Raw genomic sequence first — 11,269 nt, 5'->3', positions numbered from 1 at the left:
CCCTGTAGTCACACATGTGCCCCTGTAGTCACACATGTGTCCCTGTACACACAAAAGAAAACAGACCTTTAAGAAAGAAAATGATGTTGGTTTTGAGAGAAGTGCTATGTTTGGGGATACTGATGTGAAACACTCTTACCCGGTGTTGCAGTGATGACGAAGATGAAGCCTTGTACCAGAAGGTGTCTTCGGAGCAGAGCCAGATTGAACATCTTGGGGACTTGCTGTCCCACTGCCAACAGTGTGGTTTGGCAGGAGACTTCTTCATCTTTTGTTTGAAGGTAGGCGCTCACAGTCACATCTCTTCTTCATTCTGGGACGGCTGCAGTAAAGCCTTTGACTTTTTAAGACATTCATACTTTTAGGTCCTAAAATTTAGCTTCCAGTTTAGGGTAAATGAACAGAAGACAAAGAGTAATTCAGTTTCTGATAGCTTTGGAGTTGTCAAGAGGACACATCAGTGGGACCGATGTGCTCTGTCTCCTTCGCTGGGTAGTTTGCACTGAGAGGTTAGACATGAACAAAGCAGTCTTGTTGATCTAGGAAAGAGTTAAGCTTTGCTCCGTGTTGACAGTAAGAACCCTTTTGAAGTTAATAGCAGGTTTTAGAGCCGCAGAGTAATCCCTTATCCTTTCTGACTGTTGTGCTGTCAGGTATTTGGAAAGGAGACAGCCGCTCTGCCTCCCTCATTTCACTCTGTAGCCACTTGAAACCTTTTCCGTTTCTTGCCGAGTGCTGTTGTGTTTCCTTTGGCCCTAATCTCTAGATGTACCCCATAACATTAGCCCTGCCTGATGTCTGCTGGAGACCGCCAGCTTTGCTTTTCCCACTTTCTCAAGCTGTCTGGGAATGCAAAGCTGATGTTTCTAGACCTCCATATTCACGCTCCCCTCCATCTCAGCCATGTGTTCTACTTTCTAAGCAGAGGTTCTCTTATTTGTGTGCTTTGTTTCCAGCTGTCCTTTGTTTCCAGCTGTCCTTTGGTTCAGAACACTGGCAGCTCTTCCAGAGGACCTGGGTTAAATTCCCAGCACCCACAGGGTGGCCTACAGCCCTCTGGAATCCAGTGCCTTCTTACCTCTGTAGGTACCAGACACACACACAAAGTATACGTTCATACATTCAGGCAAAACACTCTTACACATAAAAGAAAAAAAATAAATGAAATTTTTTATTTTTTTGTAATGGTCCAAACCAGCCAGGTGTGGTCGTACATATCTGTAATAGCAGCAGTCTGGAATCAGAGGCACGAAGAGGATTTTGAATTTCAGGCCAGCACAGGTTGCATAATGAGACTGTTTCCAAAAACAAAACAAAACAAAAAACTATCACCACTACCAAATCAAAATACTTTATTCTAAACCTCAATTTGATATTTTGTTTGTTTGTTTCATGTCTCATGGCCTCAAACTGTCTAGCCAATGATGATCTTGAACTTCTGATCTTCTTGTCTCTACTTCCTGAGTGCTAGGATTACAGGCCTGTTTTATACAGTTCTAGGAATGGAACCTAGAGATTTGTGTGTGCTAGGCAAGTATTCTGCCAGCTAAACTATATCCAGCTAACACAAGCCTCTTAAACTGTAGGTCATGACCCCAGGTGAGGTCACATAAGTGAATGTGGGTGGGGTGGGGGGGGGGGAATCTCAAGACATTTGTCAACAGTAAAAGGTTTTTGACCATAAAATAAATAAAACTTAATTCAAAATCTGGTGAGCTCAGGCATTTGTGACAACTCTTGCAGCACACAGTGTCACTGAGGCTGTTGTTCAGAACACAGACCACATGCCCTTTGCACAGTGCAGAACATTGTGTCAGCACTCAGTGCCAACAAGCACAACAGCGCTACTCAGGTTTGAGGTTGCTGTGTATTATCAATTATTACAGCGCTTGCTGATTTTGTAGAAACAATGGCTTAACTGTGGAAAACAAAGACTTTTAATATTTTTCCAATGCCCATTCCTCAGCAGGTAAATATTAAATTAGTTTCTCTTTTAATTTCATTGTATTAGGATTTTTTTATTTTAAAAATTGTTGATTGTTGGGTGGTGGCGGCACATGCCTTTAATCCCAGGATCTCTGTGAGTTAGAGGCCAGTGTGATCTACAGAGCAAGTTCCAGGACAGTCTCCATAGCTACAGAGAAACCCTGTCTCAAAAAACCTAAAAAAGAAAATAATAGTAATAAGAAATTGTTGGTTGAGGGGCTGGAGAGAGCCTTAGGGGCTGAGTGCTTGCTACTCTTCCAGAGGGCTTGAGTTTGGATCTCAGCACCCACGTCAGGCTCTCCCACTGCTCAAGTGCTACAAGATCTAATGTCACCTTTGGTAGGTATCTGCACTAACACGAACAAACCCATACACAAACATGTACATAATCATTAAATGAATTTTGGCCTTGGATTAGGTCAGAATTTTAAGTAAATTCTGAAATGGCCCTCAACTGATTTTTCCAATTTTGTATTAAGTATTTAAGCAAACTTGAGCTTGCTGTATTGATGTTTATAAAATCAAAATGTCAATCTACTCTGAGAAACATTGAAGATACTGTGCATCTTGCCATATCAAATATTTAAGATTGAATTCTTCATGTAAAATTAAATAAGCAAACCCATCTTATTAGTATGAAAATTGGTTCATCTTTAATAAATGGTAAAAACAGATGTATGACAAAGAATTGTTTTAAAGTAAATTTCTAAATTTCTTTATAATTTGTTACTACTGTATGCTTGACTAGTATACATATTCTACACACAACCACACATGGAATTGTAGTAAATCCCTCAGGGAAAGAGGCTGTGAGTGGAAATGTTTGGGAAACCCTGCTTGGAACCAGGGAACCTTCACCTTGTCAAAACTGACACTTGGTCTAGATAAATGTGTTATTTGGTGTGGTTGTCTTGTTCTTTGTAGGATTCTTAGCAGTATCTGTGACCTCTATCCACTAAATGCCTGCATTAACCCCTAATTATGACAACCAAAAATGTCCTGGAGACATTTCCAGATGTCCCCCAGGGAGGGAAATTACCCGGGCGCAGTTGAACATTGTTCCTCTCAGCTGTCAGCTACTCCAGGGAGCACTAATTGTTAAGGAACTTAAAGTTTTCACTTTCTATGGGAATTCACAGTGGAGAAGGGCAGTCGAAAGCTTACCAAACCCACAGTAATGAATTCCCTGTGAACAGACGTTTATTTCTGGCTTATCATAAAGGAAAGCCAGAAATGGACTTTGGCTAAAATATATCATCTGAGGACTTAGTTCATGGAAGGCTAGTGATAGAAATCATGAAAATATTGTAAAAAGTTTATCAAACAAGTTCTTTTTTTACACTTATTTATTTGTGTATGTTTTTGGATGTGTATGTATGTTGGTGTGTGTGAGTCACTGGGTGGAGGCCAGAGGACACCTTTCATGAATTGATTTTTTTCATTAAACCAGTGCTCTGTATTTGTGTGTGTGCGTGAAGTTCATATACACGGTATCACAAAATGCATATTACTTTACACCTTATGTTTTCTTTCTTTTCTTTTTCTCAATACTGGGATTTGAACCCAGTGCTTGTATATATTAGACAAGAACAACTCTGTCATGAAGTTATACCCCTGGTTCTTTTTATTTTTTAGTTTTGAAGGTCTCACTGAGTTGTCCAGGGTGGTCTTGGACTCCTCTGTAGCCTTGATGGCCTTAAACCTGCAATCCTTTTCCCTCAGCCTCCCCAGTGGCGGAGACCACAGGCGTGTGTAACAAATGCAGATTGCTTCCTTGGCTGCGAATCTCTCCATGTTTGCCAAGTCCTTAGCGCCAGTGGCTTTTCTGTCACTCTTTCTTTCATCCCCTGCTTCTAGGAGTTGTCTCATCTGGTAGTGGAAAATGAAGCAGAGTTCAAACCCACGCCCTCCTGTTATACAAGCCTGCTGGAACTGGAGCAACACCAGGCTCTGCTTATAGAAGAGCAGGAGCGGAAGCTGCTGGTGCTGCAGTTGCTGGCTGTCCTGTGCGAGAGGATGTCTGAGCAGATATTCACGCACATATCTCAGGTTAGTAGCGTCACTTTCTGGGTCCAACCTGCTGCTATTTTGGTTTCTTTGCATTTTTTCAAAAAATAAATGTTGCTTAGCCAGGCATGGTGGTGCACACCTTTAATCCCAGCACTCAGAGGTGGAGGCAGGTAAAACTCGAGGCCAGCATTGTCTACAGAGTGAGTTCCAGGCCAGCCAGGGCTAAGTGCTGAGACCCTGTCTCAAAAACAGTTGTTTAGATTGGAACTTGGTGGCACCCCTTCCACGTTTCTTGGAGTTCTGGCTAAACATGAAGGCTATTAATTAAAATTAAGCTCACACCTGTCCAGCTGAAGCTGAGTCTTTCATACTATACCCTGTGCCTGACAAGCTCCTGATGTGAGTCTCACATACACGAAACTTCTAGAACTGCTTTACATATTTTTCTACTGTAGTGATAGTCAACTTTGAGTGCAAATTAAATCACCTAGCCTTTATAAAATAGACTGCTACCTGGTTCCTTTCTAGAGGTTTTGGATTTAATATGCCCGAGTGGGAGCCTGAAAGTCTTAATTTTTTTAAGGTTTCACATGGGCCAAAGGTTGTAAATGAAGGGCTGGAGTGATGGCTCAGAGCAGTGGTTCTTGACCATCCTAATGCTACAGCCCTGTAATACAGTCCCTCATATTGTGGTGACCCCCAACCAAAGAATTACATTTGTTGCTACTTCATAACTCTAATTTTGCTACTATTACTAATTGAAATGTAAATATCTGTGTTTTCTGATGGTCCTAGGTGACCCCTTGAAAAGGTTGGTTGACCCTCCCCTCAAAGGGGTTGGGGCCCACGTGTTGAGAACCACTGTTTAGAGGGTGAGAGCACTCACAGTACAAACATAGAACTTGTATCTATACCCATTGCCCATGTAAAAAGCTGGGTATGGTCATACATGTGCCTGTGACCCCAGCTCTGTTCAGGGAAGAGACTACCAGCATAGGTTCAGGCTCAGCGAGAGACTCTAGATCAGATGAATAGGGTAGAGAGGGAGAGAATAAGACACCTGACACCCTCCCCTGGACCCCTCACACACTTAGGCATGTGAACTTACACACGTGTGAATATGCCACACACAAGTAGACAATGATTGGAATTCAAATTTGGAAAAAAAAAGGTGTTAGTCTTGGTGTGGTGGCACACACCTTTAACCCAGCACTCAGGAGGCAGAGGCTGGTGGCTCTCTGAGTTCAAGGTCAGCCTGGTCTACAGAGCAAGTTCAGTCAGGAACAGACAGGACTGCACAGAGAAACTCTGTATCAAAAAACAAAACAAAACAAAAAAAAAACACACAAAAAAACCCAACCAACTAATTAAATAAACAAAAAAATGTTAATAAGATCACTTTAAATTTTATACATCCTCAGATTCACAGTTCATCTCCACAGTGTCCTGTGCAGTTTTAAGATATTCTCAAAACAATGGTTTCAGGGTAGTGTTCCTGTGTGGGCCAGTTCCTGAATGTTAACTTTGACATTTTTACTACCCTTTTTTTAAAAATAGGACATAAAAGTAATAATGCATAGGCAATGCAGGGACCGTATTTACCACTTACCATAATTAGCTGTGCCTGGCTGGGGAAGAGTCCTTTGTAAGATGGTGTGATTGTCACACTTAATCTGATCCTCCAGCTCTTTGTATGGTTGTCATTGTCATCTGCTGTCCGTGTTGCTAAGCAGCATTTCGCTGGAGCTCCTGCTGAGAACGTTAGCTGCTGCCTGTCAGCTCTGACTGAGCTTGCCTGTTTAATGGGAATTGTGTTCCTGATTTCTGTCCAAGCCCTTCACTCCTTAGTTCACTGACCCTGTGTTACTTGGCAGGGCGATTTGTTCCTCTTGTGTTTATCTGGTTTCTGAAGACTTCCTCTTCCAGGTCTGTTTCTGTCTTAGGGTGCTGGGTGGAAGGGGGAGGGGTCTAAAAGCTGATGGACTGAGCTTCTGCACTAGCCTCCTTCCTTCCCAATTAAGGAGCAATAGTAGTGTTGGGCTGGTGCAGCAGGTGAGGTGGCCATTAACTCACCCTTTGCACAGGTTAGTTCAAATGTTCCAGAACAAAAAGTACCAAACTGTCCTTTGTAATTTCACTGCTAGTAAAAATATTAGATATTATTTTGAAGCACACACATGCCCACACTCACATGCATGCACACACAAAGAAAATATATTATAAATTGTTTAATTGATATGGTCAGGATGAAGATTTTTTATATAAGAAAAGCATATAAAAACCAAAGAGCTATCATTAAAAGCCCTATACTCTTGAATTTCAGTTGGAAATCTTAGTGTAAATGCATGATTAATGTTTTTCTTTTTGATAATGGATATTTTTCTAGTGTCCACTCTCAGTGCCGGGAACAATGGCAGTCAGCAGCAGTAGTGCCCTAGCTCCAGAGTGGAGTCTATAAATACCCTTTTCTACTCAAAGTGTTCAGAGCTCTCTGGGATAAAGGTTGATTTGAGGTCTAGGGCGAAGATTGTACATTAGAAGCTTCAAGGCAGTTTCATGAGCCCAGGCACAAGGACGCTATCTGAATTTAATGGGGTCGTGGCAGTAGCAGCCAGGAGCCACCTTTAAAGGACTCTTGTTGCAACACACAGCACAACCACAGCATTCAGAGGAACAATGGCTTCAGTAGACACATCAAAGACAGAAAATGATTTTAAAAACCTCCCAGGATTCTTTAGAGATTGTTAGGGCATTTGGTCTGTATTTTATAAATTGATAATCAAAGGGAATGGAGAAAGCATTTGTCTTGCCTTTCCTGTAACAATTAGGTTCCAGCTCAGTCAGATAAGCAACAAAGGGATGTTTTTCTCCTTAGGGAAATCACAGGGCCGGCAGTGTGGATTAGACAGTAGTAGGCTGCTTGCCCTGTAGGACGATCACAGCCAAAACTATTAAAAAAGAACTAGAGAATTACATTTTGCAAACCTTTATGAAATAGATTTAGTTAACGATCACCATTGTCTGCCAAAATGGTTAGAAAGGCTGTGGATAGAAACTTTATATGTTAGTCCCAGAATACCAGGGAAACTGTTTCCCCATATTATATAATGTTCAAGTTTGAAATATTTTTCAGTAATTCTATTTGTTTTTGTTTTTTAAGCAATTTATTTTTATTTTTTAAGTGTGTGTGTGTGTACTTATGTATGTTACCTGAGCACAGGTGACTGCAGAAGACAGGAGTTGGTTTCCCTGGATCTGGAGTTACAGGCAGTTGTGAGTCAGCTGCCATGAACACTGGAAACTGACGTGGGGCTTGGAAGATGAGTGGGTGCTCTTTACCACTGAGCCATCTCTCCAGCCCCTTGGCAGATTGTTGTTGTATTGATTGATTGATTGATATTTTGTCTTTCTGAAACAGGGTTTCTCTGTATAGCCATGTCTGTCTTGGAACTAGGTCTGTAGATTAGGCTGGCCTCTAATTCATAGAGATTCACCTGCCTCTGCCTCCTAAGTGCTGGGATTAAAGGTGTTTGCCATCACCACTTGGTTTGGTTTCTGAGACAGTGTCTCACTATGTAGCCTTGGATGACCTGGAACTTGCTATGTAGACCAGGCTTGCCTAGAACTCACAAAGATCCTCCTGCCTCTGCCTCTCCATTGCTGGGATTACATTTGTGTACCAGCACACCTGACTGTGTTTGTGTGTAAAACATTAATTATACATATTACTGAAAAATATTTATTTATTGAAAGAATTTTGAAGTGAATACCTTGTACCCACTTTCTATATAGATGTTGCCATCAGAATTTTATTATACTTCATCGCATCTTTACTCATGATTTTATTTCTCTGCGTCTCATTTTTCATGTACCTTTCAGGGTTAATGCAGATAACAGTGCATAGGGACTGTGCTAAATATTTTGGCATGGACAGATTGGTCTTATGTCACCATTGAAGAACAGATGTGTTGTGTGCCCCCATATGCCAGATCCAAAAGGTGAAAATCTACAGTGCATGTGTTTCTGTTTCTTCATCAAATAAATGGCATTAAAAATAAGAAAAAAAGCCGGGTGATGGTGGTGCACGCCTTTAATCCCAGCACTCGGGAGGCAGAGGCAGACGGATCTCTGTGAGTTCGAGACCAGCCTGGTCTACAGAGCTAGTTCCAGGACTGGCTCCAAAGCCACAGCGAAACCCTGTCTCGAAAACCAAAAAAAAAAAAAGAAAAAAAGAATCAAGCTGGGTATGGTAGTGCACGCCTTTAATCCCAGCACTCGTTAGGCAGAGGTAGGCAGATCTCTGTGAGTTCAAGGCCTGCTTGATTTACTAGTGAATTCCAGGACAGCCAGAGTTTTGTAGCAAACCTGACTCAAAAAAAAAAAAAAAAAAAAAACAAAAAAACAAAAAAAAACCAAAAAACAAAAACCTAAGTAAATAAACAAACAAATAAGGGAACCAGTACTGGGTTTAGGTAAATGACTGGGGGAGTGGAGAGATGGGTCAGTCAGTGAAGTGCTTACCATGCAAGCATCATGTTTGAGTTTGGATTCCCAACATCCATTTAAGAAGCTGGCTTGGAAGAGAACATCTGTAACCCCAACACTTGTGAGGTTGGGGGAGGGTGGTGAAGATAAGCAGATCTCTGGCTCTTACTGGCCAGCCAGTCTTCCAACTGAGATACCCTAATCTCATAAAGTCAAAAGCAATAGAGGAAAATACCTAAAGTCCTTCTCTGCCCTTAGCCTGTATGCAGACAAATACACACATAAATTTTAAAAAATTATAGGCAAATTGTGGCTAGGCATGATGGCATACACCTTTAATGACAACATTCAGGAAGAAAGGGCAGGTGTATCTCTGAGTTTGAGGCCATCCTGGCATACATAGAGAATTAGAGTGTTACAAGCGAGTCAGGGCTAGACAGTGAGATGTGTCCCAAAAAGAAAGGAATTACATGAGATATTTTTGTAACAGTTGTGGACCAGGCACTAGGAGATATTAAAGAATTGGGTATAATAGCGTGGTAGTAATGTCAAAACCAAATCTCCTTACCTGTTACAAATGCATACTGAAGTACCTATTAACAAAAAAGTAAGTATTCAGTAGAATGTATTGGAATGGCATATTATCTGTGTTATGGTAATAGAGAAACGCGGCATGCAATGGGTCTGTCTACAAATGGGGTTCTCCACCAACTCTCAGGTTCTTTCATTCTGTGACCACATATTGAGCTATGTGCTATCTAACTCTTCTAGGTACTGGGGACACAATGCTAAACAAAACAGACATGTATCTGCATTCATGGGGCTGACATTCACATAAATGGAAATAATAAATAAGAAAGCAAAGAGTGGAGCTGGGAAGGTGGCCTAGCAATTTGAGAGCACTGGCTGCTCTTTCAGAGGACCTGGGTTTAATTCCCAGCACCCACAATTGGCAGCTCCCAGCTGTTTGTAACTCCAGCTCCAGGGGATCTCACACTCTCATACAGACATACATGCAGGCAAAACACCAATGCACATGAAATAAAAATAAATAAATCATTATATAAAAAAGAAAGCAAAGAATATCATTTGGTGATAATTTCATTATGAAATGTGTCAGATGGTGATCATTTCTGGAGGAAAATAGAGCAAGGAAAAGGGCTGGTAAGTAGATGGCCTTGGAGAGCCACAATGAGAGATGACTTCTGAGTACAAACCTATAGCCAGGGAAGCTGGGAGCTATTGAGATGTCCAGATAAAGGAAGTATGCCCCAAGTGTGTCAGGACCAGCAAGGAGCCCAGTGCCAGTGCAGGGGAAGGAGCAAGCCTCCTAGTCTGCCCTTGCATGCTACTGAGCTGGATCACTGTAACCAGTAGAGTAGAAATGGTTATTCGTGATGTTTTTGTTTTCCCTTTTTAGAGATTAATTTTGTGTGTGTGACATAAGTAACACAGACTCATTGCAAAAACAAAGCACAAAAGTGCCTAATATAGCTGGGGTGGTGGTTGACACATGCCTTTAATCCCAGCACTCGGGAGGGAGAGGCAGGCGGATGGATCTCTGTGAGTTTGAGGCCAGCCTGGTCTACGGAGTGAGTTCCAGGATAGGCTCCAAAGCTATACAGACAAACCCTGACTCAAAACAAACAAACAAACAAACAAACACCCAAAAACCAAAACATACAAACAAAAACACAGCAGTGCCTAATATAAAGACAAGGTATTGATGGACCTATTCTCCCTGGAAACAATAGACAAGCATCAGCAGAGCTTTCTCTCCATAGTTTCTCTCCATAGCCCTGACTGTCCTGTGGACCAGGCAGGGCTCAAACTCAGAGATCCACCTGCCTCTGTCTCCTGAGTGTTGGGATTAAAGGTGTGCACCACCACTGCCCGCTCTCCTTTCATCTTTACTTGGGTTCCAGTGATCAGACTCAGTTGATTAGCTTGTACGGCAAGTACTTCTCTACCTGCTGAACCGTCTTGCCAGCCTAGAGGTTTATTCTTGCTCAGTGTTGAACTCAGGGAACTCTGACTGTGGGTGGGAGTGGCACACTGGAAAGCAGGAGACTTATTCCCATGGATGTGTCCTATCTCATCTCTCCCCACCTGCTTGTGGTTCTACTGAGTCAACCGCTTAGAATTCCTTTACTCTTTAATAATAACATTAGGTATTTGCTGTTTACCAGGCTCCATCCTGAACACATGATGGGTATTAACTCATTTAATCTTCTTAGTGATCCTATGGAGACGTGTAACTTGCTGACGAAGTGCTGACTGTTGATTTCGTGCATTTCAGCAGCCTCCTGAGATGCTGAACTCTAGAGCTCTGACTTGGGTGGTAGTAGATTGAAAACTCCCTGAATTCCAAGAGGCTTCAGTCACTAGGACCTCTTCTTGGGTTGGCAGCCCCATCCCAATCACTGCAGGGTAAGCTGCTGTCACAGGGGTGCTACAGGAAGGCCATCGGCCTGGACATTGGAGTCATCCAGCATTTGGGAGGAGCATCAGAAGTTCAAGCTCATCCATGGCTACACAGTGAGAGGCCAGCCTAGGTGCAATCAGACCCTATTTCAGTGTCCTCCCGACAAACACCAAGGAAGTTTAGGAGAAAGGATATTTTGTTGATGCCATACATTATTACCTGGCCATTACTTCATAGTTAATAGTTCCTAGGTTCTTTAATAATTCTTTTTCTTGGGCTGGAGAGATGGCTCAGAGGTTAAGAGCATTGCCTGCTCTTCCAAAGGTCCTGAGTTCAATTCCCGGCAACCACATGGTGGCTCAC

General features: G+C 42.2%; 1 protein-coding gene across 1 annotated transcript in view; it reads left to right on the top strand.

Annotated features, from left to right (window-relative positions):
• The window catches only part of Tango6 (transport and golgi organization 6 homolog), a 169,276-nt gene that overhangs the window by 38,016 nt on the left and 119,991 nt on the right, over positions 1-11,269 (top strand). The window contains exons 11-12 of the mRNA XM_005345416.2: positions 152-281; positions 3,844-4,035. Of these exons, the coding sequence (XP_005345473.1) occupies positions 152-281; positions 3,844-4,035 (322 nt within the window). The remainder of the gene's footprint in view (positions 1-151; positions 282-3,843; positions 4,036-11,269) is intronic.

Source organism: Microtus ochrogaster, chromosome 4, assembly GCF_000317375.1.
Source record: "Microtus ochrogaster isolate Prairie Vole_2 chromosome 4, MicOch1.0, whole genome shotgun sequence".
In the NCBI taxonomy this organism is placed as follows: Eukaryota; Metazoa; Chordata; class Mammalia; order Rodentia; family Cricetidae; genus Microtus; species Microtus ochrogaster.
This window is presented reverse-complemented; position numbering and strand designations above follow the sequence as displayed.